This window comes from Rana temporaria, chromosome 10 (assembly GCF_905171775.1).
Source record: "Rana temporaria chromosome 10, aRanTem1.1, whole genome shotgun sequence".
NCBI lineage: Eukaryota > Metazoa > Chordata > Amphibia > Anura > Ranidae > Rana > Rana temporaria.
Window position 1 is genome coordinate 139393048 of NC_053498.1, and position 20478 is coordinate 139413525.

At 45.7% G+C, this 20478-nt stretch overlaps 1 protein-coding gene across 1 annotated transcript in view; it reads left to right on the top strand.

Moving 5' to 3' along the window:
* Positions 1–20478, top strand: part of SLC25A33 (solute carrier family 25 member 33) — an 81200-nt gene that overhangs the window by 56881 nt on the left and 3841 nt on the right. The window contains exons 3-5 of the mRNA XM_040326396.1: positions 2679–2756; positions 10159–10259; positions 18294–18360. Of these exons, the coding sequence (XP_040182330.1) occupies positions 2679–2756; positions 10159–10259; positions 18294–18360 (246 nt within the window). The remainder of the gene's footprint in view (positions 1–2678; positions 2757–10158; positions 10260–18293; positions 18361–20478) is intronic.

Sequence of the window (20478 nt, forward strand, 5' to 3'; positions counted from 1 at the left end):
ACACTGTAAGTGTTTTGTTTTTGTTTTTTTAGAATTTATCTTCAGGCCGGTCACCTGACTCGCGGCTGCTTTACATCTCCGAGACAGGGCTTCTGCGGGAGGGGCTGAGCGGCCATGTGACCTCCCCAGCTGACATCAGAGGGAGATCTTAGCCCCTCCCGCAGTAGCCATTAATCGAAGCTGTAAAGCGGCCGCGAGTCACATGACTGACCTAAAGATTGCCCTAAAAAGACTTACACACTGTGGTATGCCCGCCTATAATGGAGGGGCTGACAGTGTTTTTTTAATAATTTGAGTTAAACACTTTAACTGCTGCAGCTTAAACGTCGCTTCTCCAGTTCTGTAACACGTCATTAATATCTTTTCCATAATTATAACAAGAAAGTCGAGATCCATTACATGGACTCAACATATTCCATTGTGCTCTGAAGAGATTAATAAATCCATAATTCTCTGTAAAGACCTGTACATTGCACCTGCAAGCAGATGCAATGATTTGAAGGCTCCAGTGCAAAAAAAAAATGCATGCACATTTTTTCTTTTTGTAATAATACTGGTTCATTTATTAATGGTTGTTAAAAAAAAAAAAAAAAAAGTTGAATAAAGACAAAAGTGTATGCACAGTATAGTGAAACCTTTTCATGTAAAGTGATTGTAAAGGCTTGTGTTTTTTTGTTATTTAAAAAAAATAACTTCCCTCCTCTGTGCAGTTGGTTTTGCACAGAGCAGCCCAGATCCTCCTCTTCTCCCTCTCGACTGCTCCTGGCCCCTCGCTCTGGTGGGAGACCCCTCAGCCAGCAGCTTTCTACAGGGGGCACCCAAGCAGAGTCAGAGCTCCGTGTATCCATTCAGACATGGAGCCCCGACCTGTTCCCCTTCCCCTGATTGGCTGTCTGACTTTGATTGCCGCAGGAGCCAATGGCGCCGCTGCTGTATCTCAGCCAATCAGGAGTAGTGTCCTGGATCGCTGAGGGGATCGTGGACATCGCTGGAGAGGGAGAAGGAGCTCAGGTAGGTAATAAGGGGGTTGCTGGGGGCACCAACATCTTCTGGCTGTTATACTCAGACGTTTTTTTTTTTTTTTTCTTAATGCATTGAATTGAATTAAAGTGGAGTTCCACCCAAAAATGGAACTTCCACTTTGAAGAAAGGTGACCCCCCCCCCCCCCCTGACATGCCACATTTGGCATGTCCTTTTTTTGGGGGGGGGGCGGAATCCCTCTTTTTAGAGGGTTCCAGCTCCCACTTCCTCTCTAGGTCGCCTCGGCGATCGGAAGAAAGTTGCCTCTCCCCACAATCATCTGGACGTCATAGGCCCCAGATGATTGTTCCGCCAATCACGGTGCGCGGCTCGCACATGCATGCGCAGTACGTGCCCGGCGCCCACAGTGACAATGCCGGCGGAGAGGAGGGGGAGACGAGCAGGGCTTCTTTTCCCTGGAGCCTGGGACAGATGAGTGTCCGATTTATTAAAAGTCAGCAGCTGCTATATATATATATATGTATATATATATATATATATATATATATATATATATATATATATATATATATATATATATATAAAATAAAAAAAAAATTGTAGAGCTCTTGAACTGCTTTTTATTCAATGTTTTTTGCTGACTCACTGAGCCAGGATGATTCCTGTTTGTGCCGAGTTCAGTACGGCAGACTTCGCCTTACTATAGAAAGTATCTGAAAGGTCATTTTCTCCTCCAGGAGCTGAAGGCGTAGCTCCAAACACATAGGTGCAGGTCTGTTGTATAACAATTCAGCTATGTTGGTATGGTGGTACTTATGACAAAGGTGCATGGCTTGCATAGGCGTGTGCCTGGGCACACCATAATCGCGCTGTGCTGCGCAATCTTTGTCCTCGGTCCCTTTAACCTGTCCCCCTGCAGCTCCTCTGGTCACATCAGCCTCCAAAATGTACAGTACAGAGTTATTGTCTCTGCGTTGTACGTGATGATGCTGAGGGCCCCCCCTGGACCGGAACTTCAGGCGGAGGAGGATAACACCGGAGGAGAGGGTAGAAGTTAAGTGCTACAGTTTGTCCTGAAAACCTCTATCAACATAACAAGGAATTAACTAGGAATTAATAATTCACAAGGAATTAACTCTTGCAGTGTGGGGGGGGGGGGGGACCTGCAAGGATAGTCTTCTTCTTCTTTTCTTTCTTTCTTTCTTTCTTTTTTTTTCCTTTCTTTCTTTTTCTTTCTTTCTTTCTTTCTTTCTTTCTTTCTTTCTTTCTTTTTTTCCTTTCTTTTCTCTTTTCTTTCTTTCTTTTTTTTCCTTTCTTTCTTTCTTTCTTTCTTTCTTTCTTTCTTTTTTTTTCTTTTCTTTTTTTTTTTTTCTTTTTTTTCTTTCCTTTTTTCTTTCTCCCTTCTCCTTCTCCTTCTCCTTCTCCTTCTCCTTTTTTTTTTTTTTTCTTTTTCTTCTCCTGGCCCAAAAAAATCCAATATGAATTCATCATCCCAAATTCATATCCTATAGAGCTGCAGACTTGCATGGAACGAGGTGAACTCACCAGAAGAGACTAAAAGATGTCCAATAGTCTTTCCAGATATTTTAATAATGGTTTTGAATGGTTTAACGCTTTATGTGCCATAAACTGCTACACGGGTTAAACTTTTTTTTATTTTTTTTTATCTAACCCAACCTTTGTCTATCTTTTACAGATCCATCCTTGAAAAAGAAGGACCAAAATCTCTTTTCCGGGGGCTGGGTCCTAACCTAGTCGGTGTCGCTCCTTCCAGGTAATGACAAAGCCAATGCTATGGTTGCACCATCTCCTACTTGACATCTAAAAAACCCCAGAGAATATTCCCACACCACTAAATGCACACAATGCTACAAAATACAGATCTATACAATATTATCACAACCAGAATATGTTGGGTCCTTTCCCAAGGTCCAAATTGCCGTAAATGCAGCCTATAGGCCCAGAACCATTGGTACCAAAACACCATCCTTTATAGATCACCTCTTCTACACAGAACATTTTCTTGTCTAGGTTTCCTAATCTGGGATGAGCTTGGGTTCAGTCCAAGCCCATGTTTGCCCAATACAAATGGTTTCATAAAGCCTGTCACAAAGATGCTTCAGGTAGGCTTGGATGACATCACTGGTGCTACTGGTAGAAAGCCGGCCGCACAAAATCCATAAGAATGCACTTCTGCAATAGGCTATGGCAGCGGTCCCCAACCCTTTTTGGCACCAGGGTGCAGTGTTCATGGCAGCCCTGGTGGCAGATGAGACTTTAAAATGTTACTAAACCCACAACAGTAAAATCAGTCTGTATATGCAGAACCGCATGCTTGTTATACTTGCTGTGGAACTTGAGGGGTTAATCTTCTGCGTTGTGTAAAATGGCTCTTTGATCCTGTATGGACAGATCCTCCCCCTCCTGCAGGGTCTCTCTTGGCAAGGCCAGATGAGACAACGGTGACTGTAGTACTGCTGCACATGCTCAGTTTGGTCATTATTGCTGGAGAGAACATTTCCTTGTTGCTCAGAGCTAGCCAGGTCACATCATATTGACATCACACATGTGAGTGTGTATACAGACCCCAAATGACAGCCCAGTCCCTCCCTCCCTCCTCCATGCCAGGTAACTAAAAAAAATAACAGTGGGTGGGATGTTACATCTTGATTGATAGATGAGCCTCCTCCCATAACAGCATGAGGACAAGGGGTATAGTGGAAATCTCCTCCTACCTGAACACTCAGGCAGACCCTGCAGTTTATTATGTGACTGTGGTATACAGATCAGCCAAAACGATAGATCTATCTATATCTATTTTTTTTGCAGGTGGCTCAGACCCTTGGGGGGGGGGGCTGCTCACCACAATCACTTGTAAACACAGAAGTGCGGTTTCTGTGTTTACAAGTGACAGCTCTGAACTCTGTGTGTAACCCCCCTGAACTCTGCACTTTGTATGTAATGCAATCCTGGTATTTAATGACCTTTAAGACCCTCCTACTGTTCATGAAATTTGACCGACCACACCCATTATTTGATGTGATTTGGAGGGTGTGGGTGGGGGGGCAGTGGTTTTGGGGCATCGTGGGTGAGTTCCAGCACCTATCGTTTGAGGGGGAAAAAAGCCCTGACTTTCAGTAAACTCCTTCACCGATCCCTGTCAAAGGTGAACTTGGCCTTTAACCGCTTAACGACCCCCGCATGTATATGTACGTCCACAGAATGGCACGTACAGGCATATGGGCGTACAGGTACGTCCCTGCCTTTCCGCGGGTCAGATCGGGACCCCCCCCCCCCACGACATGCGGCGGTCGGATTCCCGCGGGGAGCGATCCGGGACGACGGCGCGGCTATTCGTTTCTAGCCGCTCCGTCGCGGCTATAACACGGCTTCCCCTTGCTTCACTGTGGCGGCTGCATCGATCGAGTGATCCCTTTTATAGGGGAGACACAATCGATGATGTCAGTCCTACAGCCACACCCCCTACAGTTGTAAACACACACTAGGTGAACCCTAACTCCTACAGCGCCCCCTGTGGTTAACTCCCAAACTGCAACTGTCATTTTCACAATAAACAATGCAATTTAAATGCATTTTTTGCTGTGAAAATGACAATGGTCCCAAAAATGTGTCAAAATTGTCCGAAGTGTCCGCCATAATGTCGCAGTCACGAAAAAAATCGCTGATCGCTGCCATTAGTAGTAAAAAAAAAAAAAAATTATAAAAATGCAATAAAACTAATACAAATGCAATAAAACTATCCCCTATTTTGTAAACGCTATAAATTTAGCGCAAACCAATCGATAAATGCTTATTGCGATTTTTTTTTTTTTTTTTTTTTTTTTTTTAACAAAAATATGTAGAAGAATACCTATCGGCCTAAACTGAGGGGAATTTTTATATATATATATATATATATATATATATATATATATATATGTATGTATGTGTGTGTATATATATATATATATATATATATGTATATATATGTGTGTGTGTGTGTGTGTGTGTGTGTGTATATGTATATATATATATATATATATATATATATATATATATATATATATATATATATATATATATATATATATATGTATATGTGTGTATGTGTATGTGTTTTTGGGGGATATTTATTATAGCAAAAAGTATTGAATTTTTTTCAAAATTGTCGCTCTATTTTTGTTTATAGCGCAACAAATAAAAACCGCAGAGGTGATCAAATACCACCAAAAGAAAGCTCTATTTGTGGGGAAAAAAAGGACTCAAATTTTGTTTGGGAGCCACGTCGCACGACCGCGCAATTGTCTGTTAAAGCGATGCAGTGCCGAATCGCAAAACCTGGCCTGGGCATTTAGCAACAAAATGTTCCGGGGCTTAAGTGGTTAAGTTAACAGAGTGCTCTGAGACTCCTTTGCCATGTATTAAAAATGATTACTAAAACAAGGGTTGTACACATAATATAATCCATATAAAACGGTTATAGTATAAAAATGGTAAGAAATATAATATTAATATTTTTGGGTCAATGACCGGGGATAGATACGATGGACACTTTGAACCGATAGTTGTTTTCTCTCGATGGATTAGTTTGACCTCCCTTGAAGGGCGTAGCATATTAGCATAGGGATCTGTCCTTGTAACTTTTTTTATCAGTGGCTGATAAGTGTCCATCACCTGGTGTTATCTCTACAGATCTCTGTGGTTTCCTCTATAGAAGCAAACACACCATGGACTCTGACACTATCTATTACCATAAAGATTAGTTCCTCCTCCCCTGGGTGGCTTATGGGAAAATAAATGGCTGCAACAGTGAAAGTGATTACAATCCAGAAAAGGATGACTTCATGCAATTCAGTGAATGACTCATTGGAAACATCCAGCAGACTTCTAAGAATTTTGCAGATTTTAAACCCTTTTAATCATTTTATCCAATTTCCATAAAAAAGGAAGTTGTGTCAATGAGATTCTTCCAGCATGAAGTCACACGGATTGTAGGGCCTTGTGCACACAGGAAAAAGCAAGCGGCATTAAAGTTTTTTTTTAATAGCGTTTACAGGTGTTTATGTGCGTTTTAGCCACATTGTCGTTTTTGGCAGTGGCGGCCTGTGATTGTACAATGCGATTGTAAGTTAAAGCGGTGTTTCACCCTGAAAAACAACTTTATAGCATCTCATTAAGCATAGTAGCGTGAGCTACAGTATGCCTTTATATTTTTTTTTGGCGCCGTACTCACTGTGTAATCTCGTAGTAAAATTTCAGACTCCCCGCGGGGAATGGGCGTTCCTATTCAGAGGGCTCTTGATTGACGGCCGGCTATGGCGCGTCACGCTTCACGGAAATAGCCGGAGTAGGTCTCGGCTCTTCCCGGCGCTATACGGCGCCTGCGCACAGACATCGGAGCTGACTGCGCAGGCGCCGTGAAGAGCAAACACCTATTTCGGCTATTTCCGTGAAGCGTGACGCGCCATAGCCGGCCGTCAATCACGAGCCCTCTAAATAGGAACGCCCATTCCCCGGAAACTTTCGTAGGCGATTACACAGGGAGTACGGCGCCAAAAAAATATATAAAGGCATACTGTAGCTCACGCTACTATGCTGAATGAGGTACTAGAAAAAAAAAAAAATGTTTTTAGGGAGAACCCCCGCTTTAACCACTTGCTACCCACCATATAGCAATATGATGTCGGCAAAGTGGTTATGTTATCCTGACCGGATGTCATATGACGTGATCAGGGTAACAAGCCGCCGTGCGGCAATCGGAGGTGCAGTGCATCAGTCTGACAGTCCGTAGCTCCGATCGTGCTAAGGAGCCTCTAACGGAGGCTTTTTACCACGTGATCAATCACAGCTGATCATTGCGTGAACCAGGAAATGCTGGTAATCGGCTTTTCTCGGTTCGCACTGATGGGGAGAGCCGATCGGTGGCTCTGCCTGTCGGGGGGGGGGGGGGGGGGGGGGTCTTTGCTCAAAATCGGCACATTGATTATCAGTGCAGCCTCCATCAGAGGTGCCCATCACCTGCCAGCCTGTGCCCCATAAAGAACAGGGGTCTGTCAGTGCCCATAATTGTGCCAATTGGTGCCCCACTCAGTAATGCCTGTCAGTGCCCTTCAAATGCCACTCAGTAATGCCTGTCAGTGCCCTTCAAATGCCACTCAGTAGTGCCCTTCAAATGCCTCTCAGAAATGCCTGTCAGTGCCCTTCGAATGCCTCTCAGAAATGCCTGTCAGTGCCCTTCGAATGCCTCTCAGAAATGCCTGTCAGTGCCCTTCGAATGCCTCTCAGAAATGCCTGTCAGTGCCCTTCGAATGCCTCTCAGAAATGCCTGTCAGTGCCCTTCGAATGCCTGTCAGTGCCCTTCGAATGCCTCTCGGTAATGCCTGTCAGTGCCCTTCGAATGCCTCTCGGTAATGCCTGTCAGTGCCCTTCGAATGCCTCTCGGTAATGCCTGTCAGTGCCCTTTGAATGCCTGTCAGTGCCCTTCAAATGCCACTCAGTAATGCCTGTCAGTAGCTCCTCATCAGTGCCATCTCAGTGCCAACTATTGGTGCCCATCAGTGCCGCCTATCAGTTTTTTGTTTTTTTTTGTTTGTTTAGCAAAAAATAAAAACCCCAGAGGTGATCAATTGCCACTAAAAAGCTCTATTTGTGAGAACAAAATGATAAAAAAATTTAGTTTGGGTACAGTGTTGCACAACCGCGCAATTGTCATTCAAAGTGCGACAAAGCCGAAAGCTGACAATTGTCCTGAGCAGGAAGGGGGGGCGGTGCCTGGTATTGAAGTGGTTAAAGAGTAACTCCAGTTTTGTTGAGAGAAAAAAAAAACTTCCCTCTGGGTGATCTCTGTGCATTACAGGGGTTTTAACAAACTTTGGTGCAAATTCCTCCTTTTTTTTTTTTTATTTACCGGGTATAGCGCGCACCCCTAAACTTGACCCGGATTCCTGTGAAAAAAAGATTTTTTGTACTTAGTTTTGGTGTCTTCCGCGGCGTCCATTGGCGGCCTCGTCGGGTCCGGCGTCCGTCTGCGGCTACGGGTGTCCTCTTCGAGTCCGGCGTCCTTCTGCGGCGTCCTCGCATCCTCCCCGCTAGTTTCCCCGCGCCGAGTTTGAATACTGCGCCGACATATACCGAGCGCAGTACACTCGTGTATCGTCGGGCAGGCTCGGCTACTCTCGTGGTGATGTCCTGTACGTCAACGCGAGAGGCGCCGAAACTGCCCGAAGATACACAAGTGTACTGCGCTCGGTATATGCCGGCGCAGTATTCAAATTCAGCGCGGGAAAGCGGGTATCGGCGTATACCGCGCACCCACGATTTTTGCCCTGATTTTCAGGGCAAAATAGTGCGCGGTATACGCCGATAAATACGGTACATTTCTTTTCTGCAGAAATGGCTATTTCTCTGTGCTCATGTGCAGAGTTAATGTGAATGGGAGTGGTTTTTATAATTATCAATCAGCTGCTGCACTTGCAGGATTCTAATGAAGAAAGTAGCAGGGCCTGCGTCCCTTTAGACGTGATTTTTTTTCCCTTTTTGGGAGTATCTCGCCCCCAAAAAAAAATTTGTTGGGGATGTCTGAAATCTGACTTGTATCTTGGTGTAGACTTCTGGGAAAATCAATGAGTTGGTCACACAAGCAGAAAATTACATTTCTGGGGGACCTTCAGTTCACCATCTGTGTACAGAGCGCCTCCAGGTGGTCATATTGCATTTTGCAGAAGATTCGAGGCTGCAGATTGAAAAGGAAAGGTCATTCAATTACAATATGACTAATATATATATTTATATTTATTTATTTATTATTAGCCCCGCAAAAGTGGAGTTACCCTTTAAACACTTGCGGACTGTCCACCGTAGATATACTGCAGCAGGGCGGCCGCTCTGCCACCGGATTACGTACTTGGTGTGTGATCCACGCGTCAGGGTAGAGAGCGCCCCCCGGCTGTGCTGAGGTTGGCTGAAACTCCAACCAGTCGGCAGCTGTTGGCTTCGGCCATTACTGAAGAGAGCCCTGTGTAGGTAAACAAACACAGGGCTATCTTCTAAAAGCCACAATGTAGTTTTTTTTTTTTTTTTGTTTTTTTTCCTGTAAAGCACATTGCTCATTAAAAACCCCACACAATAACACATGTTGGCCACACATTTAACCCTTTGATCAGCCGAGATGTAAACCCCTTCCCAGCCAGTGTCATTAGTACAGTGACAGTGCATATATTTTTTTTAGCACTGATCACTGTATTGGTGTCACTGGTCCCCAAAAAAGTGTCAAAGGTGTCAGTTAGGTGTCCGATTTTGTCCACAGCAATATCGCAGTCCCGCTACAAGTCGCTGATCGCCACCATTACAAGTAAAACCTAAAAAATAAATAGAAATTCCATAAATCTATCCCGTAGTTTGTAGACGCTATAACTTTTGTGCAAACCAATCCATATACGCTTATTGGGATTTTTTTTTTTGCCAAAAATAGATGTAGCAGAATATAGATTGGCCTAAATTGATGAAGAAATTAGACTATATATATATATATATATATATATATATATATATATATATATATATATATATATATATATATATATATATATATATATATATATACAAAAAAAATAATTGTCAGTATTTTTTTATTTATAGCTCAAAAAATAAAAACAGCAGAGGTGATCAAATACCACCAAAGGAAAGCTCTATTTGTGGGAAATAAAATAAAAAAAAGGACAAATGCTATTTGTGTACAGCGTTGCATGACCGCGCAAATGTCAGTTAAAACGACACCGTGCCGTATTGCAAAAAATGGCCCGATCTTTAAGGGGGGTAAATCTTGCAGAGCTGTGGTTAAGAAGGGACGTGTGTGGCCAGCTTCATGCAGCCCAATCACGGCAGGCTATGCTATGGGTTGGGATTTAGCTGCATATGACCATACTATAACCCACATCAACCAATCGGAACCCTTGTTTCAGTAGATAGCACAGCCAGGTGGTATTGGACAGTTAGGACAGGTCGCTGCTCTACGTTATTTTTAGTTTTGATGACAGAGGGGGAAGTCGGTTTGCTGGAACTTGGCCGCGTCCGCTTTTGGCGCTGATCGCGTCTGGCTGCCGGGCAGATGTCTGCCGCGTGTTTGCACACAGTCTCTGGTTTACATTAACGTCTGCTTGTCTCTCTCGCCTCCTCAGGGCCGTCTACTTCGCATCGTACTCAAAAGCCAAGGAGCAGTTTAATTCAATATTCGTTCCCAACGGTAACCTCGTCCACATGTGTTCTGCGGGATGTGCAGGTAAGACCAACCGACCTTTCTACAAAATCAAAACGCTCTCTAATTTAAAGCTGAACTTCCGGACACCAAAACTTTCATATCAATATATCAACCTCAATAGCCACAAATAAAAGGAGTTCAATTTGTGTGCACCAAATGCCTTTGCCAAACCAGATATTATAGGAGCCCAGAAGGTCCCACCCACTACAGGAAGGGGGAGGAGACAAGACCATCACCCTGCACTAGGAGAGAGTGCAGCAGTGAGTGGTCTGTATTACAGGAAGTTCTGCACAGAGGGAAAGTCTCACACTGGATCTGGAAGAAATACACAAAGCTCACCAAGTTTCTAGGAAGCAGTGGCAGCTGGTGCTCTATCTACTTGCCGACCGCCCACCGTCGTTATACGTCATCACTTTAAAGATGAATATCTCGGTAACGGCAGCAGCTGCTGCCACAATCGAGATATTCATCTCTTCAGTGGGCGGTCCGGTACACGATAACGGCGGTCTCCGCGGTGGATTCGCCGTGAGATGAGGGCCCCCCTCCCGCGCCCTCCGCCGCTTACCGTAGCGGCGGAGGAGATCGGGTGTGTTCGGCATCTGAGCGGGGACGAGACTGAAGGAAAAATCTCCTTCACCCGTCCCCATAGCTCTGCTGGGCGGAAGTGACGTCAAAACGTCAGTCCCGCCCAGCCTCTTAAAGCAACATTTTTTTATTTTTTTTTGTCATTTGAAAAAATGACATTTCCAATTTTTATTTTTTTGCATTTAAGCCTAAATATGAGATGTGACGTCTTTTTGACCCCAGATCTCATATTTGAGAGGACCTGTCATGCTTTTTTCTATTACAAGGGATGTTTACATTCCTTGTAATAGGAATAAAAGTGATACATTTTTATTTTTATTTTTTATTTCAGTGTTAAAAATTGTAAAATAAAAATAAATGCGAAAACCCCAAAAAAAAAATTTTAAAGCGCCCCGTCCCGACGAGCTCGCGCGCAGAAGCGAGCGCATACGTGAGTAGTGCCCGCATATGTAAACGGTGTTCAAACCACACAAGTGAGGTATCGCCGCGATTGGTAGAGCGAGAGCAATAATTCTAGCCCTAGACCTACTCTGTAACTCAAAAAATGCAACCTGTAGAATTTTTTAAACATCGCCTATCGAGATTGTTATGGGTAAAAGTTTGACGCCATGCCACGAGCGTGACATGTTGGGTATCATTTTACTCGGCGTAACATTATCTTTCACAATATATAAAAAAATTGGGCCAAATTTATTGTCTTATTTCCAAAAAAAAAGTGCGCTTGTAAGACCGCTGCGCAAATACGGTGTGACAGAAAGTATTGAAATGACTGCCATTTTATTCTCTAGGGTGTTAGAAAAAAAATATATATAATGTTTGGGGGTTTTAAGTCATTTTCTAGCAAAAATAAATGTTTTAGTCTCGTAAACACCGAATCTGAAAAACAGGCCCGGGGCTAAAGCTTTTTTTGGTGGGTGCCATCACAACCAACACTACTAACCCCCCCCCCCCCCCCCCCCGTCCGGAAGACACTGCACTGAAACGGCCAGCGGCGAACACCCCCCCCCCAACCGGAGACCGACACAGCCAGCGGCGATCACCTTACCTAGTAGCATGGAGGATGCAGGGAGAAGGAAAGAGCCGGGCCACCCCAGCAAGGACACGGGCATTCGCCTTCCTAACACCCCCCCCCCCCCCCCGTACTATTGCTAAACACGACCCATTCAGGTGAATGGGTCGCACCACAATCGTGTGCAGTGTAAGAATCGCCTTTTAGAGGGTTAAAACAGGCAGTGAGGAGCCAACTTATCGCCTTGTTGTTGACTTTCACACACGCGCTCTGAAAAGTGATCCACCGCAAATCGCTTTATAGAGCAGCGGCAAATATAACAACACGCATGAATGAGTCCTTTAGTGTATAAAATGGCTAAGAATTTTCTACTAAAGACCCCCGAGATGTTCTGTGTGCAGCTGCAGGTTTCCCCCTTTCTAATGGCCGCTTCTCAAGGGCAGAGAACAAGCTGCTCATTGTCCTTCTCTCCTCAGCCTGACGACGTCTGTTGGGTGCTGGGAATTGGCCTGCGTTCCCCCGAGTGCTGGAAGAGAGAATGCAAAGGCTGGAGCCAGCCGGCTGCTTTACAAGGAAAAGTAGAATGAATATTACAAATTCTGGAGCCGGCTGGCGGGTTTTATTACAATACAGGTACAGAGACCAGGGGAGCATAGACTGATATTATCTGGGGACACGGGGAGCATAGACTGATATTATCTGGGGACACGGGGAGCATAGACTATTATCGGGGGTCACCGAGACACAGGGAGCATAGACTGATATTATCGGGGACACGGGGAGCATAGACTGATATTATCGGGGACACGGGGAGCATAGACTGATATTATCGGGGTCACATGGAGCATAGACTGATATTATCGGGGTCACATGGAGCATAGACTGATATTATCGGGGTCACATGGAGCATAGACTGATATTATCGGGGTCACATGGAGCATAGACTGATATTATTGGGGACACATGGAGCATAGACTGATATTATCGGGGACACGGGGAGCATAGACTGATATTATTGGGGACACGGGGAGCATAGACTGATATTATCGGGGTCACATGGAGCATAGACTGATATTATCGGGGACACGGGGAGCATAGACTGATATTATTGGGGACACGGGGAGCATAGACTGATATTATTGGGGACACGGGGAGCATAGACTGATATTATTGGGGACACGGGGAGCATAGACTGATATTATTGGGGACACGGGGAGCATAGACTGATAATATTGGGGACACGGGGAGCATAGACTGATATTATTGGGGAGCCTAGACTGATATTATTGGGGACACGGGGAGCATAGACTGATATTATTGGGGACACGGGGAGCATAGACTGATAATATTGGGGACACGGGGAGCATAGACTGATAATATTGGGGACACGGGGAGCATAGACTGATAATATTGGGGACACGGGGAGCATAGACTGATAATATTGGGGACACGGGGAGCATAGACTGAGATTATTGGGGACACGGTGAGCATAGACTGAGATTATTGGGGAGCCTAGACTGATATTATTGGGGACACGGGGAGCATAGACTGATATTGGGGACACGGGGAGCCTAGACTGATATTGGGGACACGGGGAGCATAGACTGATATTATTGGGGACACGGGGAGCATAGACTGAGATTATCGGGAACACGGGGAGCCTAGACTGAGATTATCGGGGACACGGGGAGCATAGACTGATATTATTGGGGACACGGGGAGCCTAGACATATTGGGGAGCATATAATTATATTATTGGGGTCAATTAATGGGGGGACACTGGTTGTGTGTTTGGCATTGATATCTCTTGGTATTGGCCCTCAAGGTTCAAATGTAACCAGATTTTCATCTGGTTTGGAAAATACTATGGACTATGTTCATCTGATCACCCGGGGGAATATACATATTGGAAATCTTTACCTATAACTTTTTATATCTCTGTATTGTCACACAGAAAATTGTTCTGTAGAAAAAAAAATATTTAAAGATTTCCTTCTAAAGCGGGATGAAGAGATTCCATGCTATACGGTGTTCCCTGTATAGTGACAGCATTGCAGGGGTGCCTGGCTGGGAATAGCCGCCCGCCGCTCTGCAGTATATTCATCCAAGAAATTGCTCAGGCCAGCTGATTTGTCTGGCAGACTGCCCTACTGTAAATAGACTGTACAGTACATGGAGGAGCCAGCAACAAGGTTGTGCAATGGGGTGAGCGCAATGCAGAGTAGCCAAATGCTGCCATCTAGTGGCGAACTGTGGTTATAACCATTAATTTACTTAATGATACTGCTACAGTGCAACTACGCTATGGAAGGGCTGCCTGTTGCACACGATCGGGAATTCCGACCAGAAAACCCGTAGATTTTTTTCTGACAGAATGTTGGCTCAAACTCGTGTCGCATACACACGGTCACACAAATTCCGACCGTCAAGAACGTGGAGACGTACAAGACGTACGACGAGCCGAGATCAATGAAGTTCAATAGGCAGTTCGGCTCTTCTGCTTGATTCTGAGCATGCGTGTTTTTTTCTGCACGTCGGAATTGCATACAGACTAGGGTTGTCCCGATACCACTTTTTTAGGACCGAGTACAAGTACCGATACTTTTTTTCATGTACTCGCCGATACCGATACTTTTTTTTTAAATGCAGCCTCGTGTCCCTAGATGCAGCCTCGTGTCCCTAGATGCAGCCTCGTGTCCCTAGATGCAGCCTCGTGTCCCTAGATGCAGCCTCGTGTCCCTAGATGCAGCCTCGTGTCCCTAGATGCAGCCTCGTGTCCCTAGATGCAGCCTTGTGTCCCCTAAGAGAAAGCCAAGTCCGACCGCCGACCCCACCCCCGTCCGCCGCCATCTAGTTGATCAGCGCTGGGGGAACACAACAGCTTTCATTTGAATAGCTGTGTGTTCCCCGCCGCGCCTCGTCATGTATAGACACTCTCCCTTGCCCAGGCATTTTGATTGACAGATCCTGGGACAGGTGATCTGTCTATCAATGTTTATGGGCAAGTGGGAGTGTCTATACATGACGAGGCGCGGCAGGGAACACACAGCTTTTGAAATGAAAGCTGTTGTGTTCCCCCAGTGCTGATCAACTAGATGTCGGCAGCGGGGGGGGGGGGGGGACGACGACGACTTTGCTTTGTCTTAGGGGACTAGGCGGCAGCAGCTCTGCTCCGCTCTCCGCCCCCTCTCCACCCGCACTTCACCCCCTCTCCACCAGCTCTCGGGGGGGGGGGGGGGGGGCTGAAGTATCGGGGGAAGCATCGGGAGCATTTGCACGAGTACAAGTACTCGCGCAAATGCTCAGTATCGGTCCTGATACCGATACTAGTATCGGTATCGGGACAACCCTAATGCAGACGATTGGAATTTCCAATAGGAACTTTATCCGTCGGGGGGGGAAAAATAGAGAACCTGTTCTCAATCGTTTGTTGGTGGAAATTCCGACAGCAAAAGTCCGATGGAGCCTACACACGGTTGGAATTTCCGACCAAAAGCTCACATCGGACTTTTCTTGACGGAATTTCCGATCGTGTGTACGGCGCATAACGCTCTATTTGAAAGCTTTCATAGCAAAACATTTAGGATGAAGGAAAATCCTTTGACCGGTAAAGTCTCATATATGCGTTTCATCAGTGCATTTAGCTGTTTGCCTGGAGTTCAGCTTTACATTTATTGGCATTTTGTATCACCTAGATGATACAGACTTCAAAGTAGTTCACATATTACTTTTGTCCGACTTTCATGCAACTTGAGGGCCAAAGATCTTCAATGTTAAAGTGTTACTAAACCCACAACAGTGAAATCAGTCTGTATATACAGTAAAGCATGCTTGTTATACTCACTGTGGAAGTGGTTAATCCTCTGCATTGTCTAAAAAAAGGCTGTTTGATCCTGTCTTCTCTGTCCCCAAACCATCTCCTGATAGAACAGGAGGCACTCTGCACATGCTCAGTTCAGTGCGTATTGCTAGAGAGTTTTTTTTTTTTTTTTAGAGTGCATGTGATCAGTGGTGGCCCATCCTTAGGGGGTGCACGGGCGCTGCCCCTTTAATCTATATGCAGGGCACTGAATGCATGGATTACAATGGGGGAAATTGTTGTGTATTTTTTTTGAAGCGCCTGATTAGAGCCAGGAGCTCTAATAGGCTTCAAAAAAAGGGTGGGCTTGGGGTGCAGAGCAAGGTGTCCCGAAGCCGACCCTGTTGTGTGTGTGTGTGTGTGTGTGTGTGTGTGTGTGTGTCAATAGCAAATGATTATTTGCTATTGTCGCACTGATTCTGCCTCCCAGGCAATCGGGATACGGGTCCTGAGACACGTTTTTCTGATTGGCCGAAATGAGAAGCTAGCCTATTGGCCGAGGGAGACGGGAGGAGACGCATGGCGAGGATACCACCTTGATGCCGAGGAGGAGACGCAAGGGAAGCCGGCAGCCTGTCGTCTGGAGGGAAGCGCCGCCCGGGGGTAAATGTTGCAGGTACCCAACCCCGAGGGAAGGTCAGGGGTGTGTGCAGGCGACCTGACCAAGGGGGGTGTGTACCGTTTGTCGCCCCCCCCCCCAAAAAAAATATACCACTGGTCCAAACAGAGGGTCAGGGGTCCTGCAGCCTCATAGGATCTGGGGAGAATGAAATCTCCTCTCTACAAGCTTTAACTAGACACTGATAGTCACAAGACTGCTATATACTGCTGATGAGAAAAGGTCTTTGGATTTACTAAAACGATTGCATTTCCTCGTTCTGTGTACTGTAGGAGATCGGATATAGTGAATGCAGGCTCCTGGGTTTGGTAAGACTTTAAAGTGGATGTGAACCCGACAAAAAATAAATATATATATATATATATATATATATATATATATATATATATATATATATATATATATATATATATATATATATATATATATATATATATATATATATATATATATATATATATAAAGTATTATTATTTTTTTATGTCACAATGTTGGGTATTAGACTTCCTATCATCTGTGCTCAGTCTTGCCACACAGAGTTAATCCAGCTCTGAGCAATCCTCTTATTTTTCAGTGAAATAAAACGGACTTGCAGAGAAAAACCTTAGTCCGTTCCGCCCCCTTGCTGTGAGTGACAGGTTGTTGCACTAGCCTGGAGACAGACATTATTTTTTAATTCCCACCCCCCACTCCTTTTCTGAAGTCATGTGGTTACTTTTCTGGATTTTGACTGGATGTTGGTGATCATAGCAGAATTCAGTGTAAGCAATACATAGGAAAAAATGCATGTTGACAAGGGGAGTGTAGAGGAGGGCGGGGAGTCTGACATCACGACTCCACCCACAGAGCTCCAGACAACAGACCCACCCACAGAATCTGCAGTTTTTCAGTTCTTATAACAGACAGAGGGGAGACATTTGACAGGTGAGGATACATGCAGGAGGCGTCTATATCCTTATAGATCAGCACTATGGCAGGAGTTTAGAAAGTATGAGAGCGGCTTTACATCCACTTTAACCCTCAAAAGTTGCATGAAAGTGGTACCTTAGGGCCAGATTCACGTACTTGCGCTGCGGCGTAACGTTTGTCATATATGTTACACCGCCGCAAGTTTTAAGCGCAAGTGCTTGATTCACAAAGCACTTGCCTGTAAACTTGCGGCGGCGTAGCGTAAATCCGTCCGGCGCAAGCCCGCCTAATTCAAATGGGGCGTGTACCATTTAAATTAGGCGCGTTCCCACGCCGAATGTTCTGCGCATGCTCCGTTAGGATATTTCCCACCGTGCTTTGCGCGAAATTACGGCGCCCCGACGTGTTTTTTGAACGGCGACGTGCGTTACGTCCTTTCGTATTCCCGGACGTCTTGCGCAAAAAAAATAAAAAATTAAAATTCGACGCTGGAACGACGGCCATACTTTAACATGGATGGTCTAATTTTACACCACCTAAATAGCACTCGTAACTTTACGACGGGAAAAGCCAAATGGCGATGACGTAAGAGAATGCGACGAACGCGCGTACCTTCATGGATCGCCGTAAACAGCTAATTTGCATACCCGACGCGGAAAACGACGAGGACTCCACCCAGCGGGCGCCGAAGAATTACACCTACGTTCCGAAGGCGTATGAAGCCGTACGCCTGTCGGATCGAAGCCTAAAGCTGTCGTAACTTGTTTTGAGGATTCAAAACAACGCTACGACGCGGCAAATTTGAAAATACGCCGGCGTATTGCGACTGTGAATCTGGCCCTTAATGTTTTTACATGCAACAGTGGGTCTGACTTTGCAGAGGGACAGCAAGTCACCTCCAAGTCCTACCCATCCAATGTAACGTTGCATCAAGGTCGTGTAACTTCAGCGTTCTACAATTATGAATGGATCCTTCATTTTATTTTATTTTTTTAGTAAAAGGCTAAAATAGAGGATGCTGCAGAGAGCACAGGTTATAATCTGAATAATAAATCTTCTCCTCTCTCTTCGCAGCGTTTGTGACGAATACAATGATGAATCCAATCTGGATGGTGAAAACACGAATGCAGCTTGAGAGAAGGTGAGATCTTCGATGGTCATCGTATCGCAGTCACAGAAATCAACGTCCTAAATCAGGGTTGTCTCAAACTGGTGGCCCTTCAGAACTACAATTCCCATGAGGCATTGCAAAGCTGACAGTTACAATCTAACTCCTATAGGCAGAGGCATGATGGGACTTGTAGTTCTGCAACAGCTGGAGGGCCACCTGTTTGATACCCCTGTCCTAAATTGTTCTCGCTGTTCAGGGGTGGACTGACAACCCATGGGGCCCCCGGGCAATAGAAGATTACGGGGCCCCTGGGGTTACAGATGGCCAGGAGGAAGTGCAGAGGCGGGGCAGCTAAAATCTCAGGATTTTCACATCAGAAGCATGTCGGTTTAAGACATAGCAGGGACAGATGTAAAAAAAACACAGCTTTTTACATACTGTCCCTGGTTTTATTGAGCCTGACAACTCTGATGGGGCCCCCTAGTGGCATGGGGCCCTCGGGCAGTGCCCCGAAAGTCCCAATGGTCAGTCCGCCCCTGTCGCTGTTCCTATTCCATGGACCCAACCACTGAAATACAATGGATTGCTCAGAGATCCATTGTGTTGTCACTGCAGTGCCCATGTCCACCGAATTAAAATGGAAGAGCCGTGTCTCCGGGAACTATGGGATGGCATTAGAGGCGTATTTACCGCGAGGCAAACAAGGCGTCTGTACCGGGAGGATATGCAGCTGCAGGCATCAGCCCCGTATCATTCTTTTTTTTTTAACCACTTAAGGACCACCTCCTGCACATATACGTCGGCAGAATGGCACGGCTGGGCACATGCACGTACAGGTACGTCCTCTTTAAATGCCCAGCCGTGGGTCGCGGGCGCGCGCCCGTGACCCGGTCTGAAAGCTCCGTGACCGCGGGACCAGCGGACCCGATCGCCACTGGTGTCCCGCGATGGGTCCCCGGAGCTGAAGAACGGGGAGAGCCGTGTGTAAACACACAGAGATCCACGCCTCTGTCTCTGTGACTGCCGATCGCGGGTGCCTGGCACGTGCATCAGCACCTGTGTGACGTGGCGGCGCGCGGCCAGAGGCCGTATATTGACGGAGGCAGATTCGAGCCACCTTGCCGCCATAAATAGTCGGCCGCCGGATGGCTAGTGATTAAATTCAATTCGAACTGTAAACATGTTTCTGAAACTGTTTGTGTTATTAGAGTACCATTTTGAAATAATGCTGTTTTAGTTAAGCCAAAGGTGATTTTTAAAAGTCATTGTAATATTTGAAGATTATGCACAGGTCTACTTATTGTTTACTCGGGAACCACCGGCAGCAGTTTTGAAAAATCGAAAAGCATTCAAAAACACAGGAGTAGATTCCGAGAGAATTTACGCCGGCGTATCCATAGATACGCCGCGTAAATTCAAATCTGCGCTGGCGTATCTTTGTGTATTCAGAAAACAAGATACGCCGACATTAGCCTAAGATACGACTGGCATAAGTCTCTTACGCCGTCGTATCTTAGGGTGCATTCTCACGCTGGCCGCTAGGTGGGGCTCCCGTCGTTTTCAGCGCAGAGTAGGCAAATTACCTAGTTACGCCAATTCACAAACGTATGTGCGCCCGGTGGTAGTTTTTTTACGTCGTTTGCGTAAGTCGTTTGTCGTAACGTTGCTCCTGCTATTAGGTGGCTCAGCCGATGTTAAGTATGGACGTCGTTCCCGCTTCGAAATTTGAATTGTTTGCGTAAGTCGTTCGCGAATAGGGCTGGATGTAATTTACGTTCACGTCGAAACCAATACGTCGTTGCGGCGTACTTGAGAGCAATGCACACTGGGATATGTACACGGACGGCGCATGCACCGTTCGTAAAACATGTCAAACACGTCAGGTCAACACACATTAGCATAAAACACGCCCCCCCTCCCACATTAGAATTACGTTGGCTTACGCCGGCCCCATTTACGCTACGCCGCCGCAACTTACGGAGCAAGTGCTTTGCGAATACAGCACTTGCTCCTGTAAGTTGCGGAGGCGTAGCGTAAATACAATACGCCGCACCGCTGTAACTTAAAGCGCAGCTACGTGAATCTACCTCACAGATTTTTTTTTTTTTAAGTGCAGAGGAGGGATTTGGGGTCTTATAGCCCCCAGAT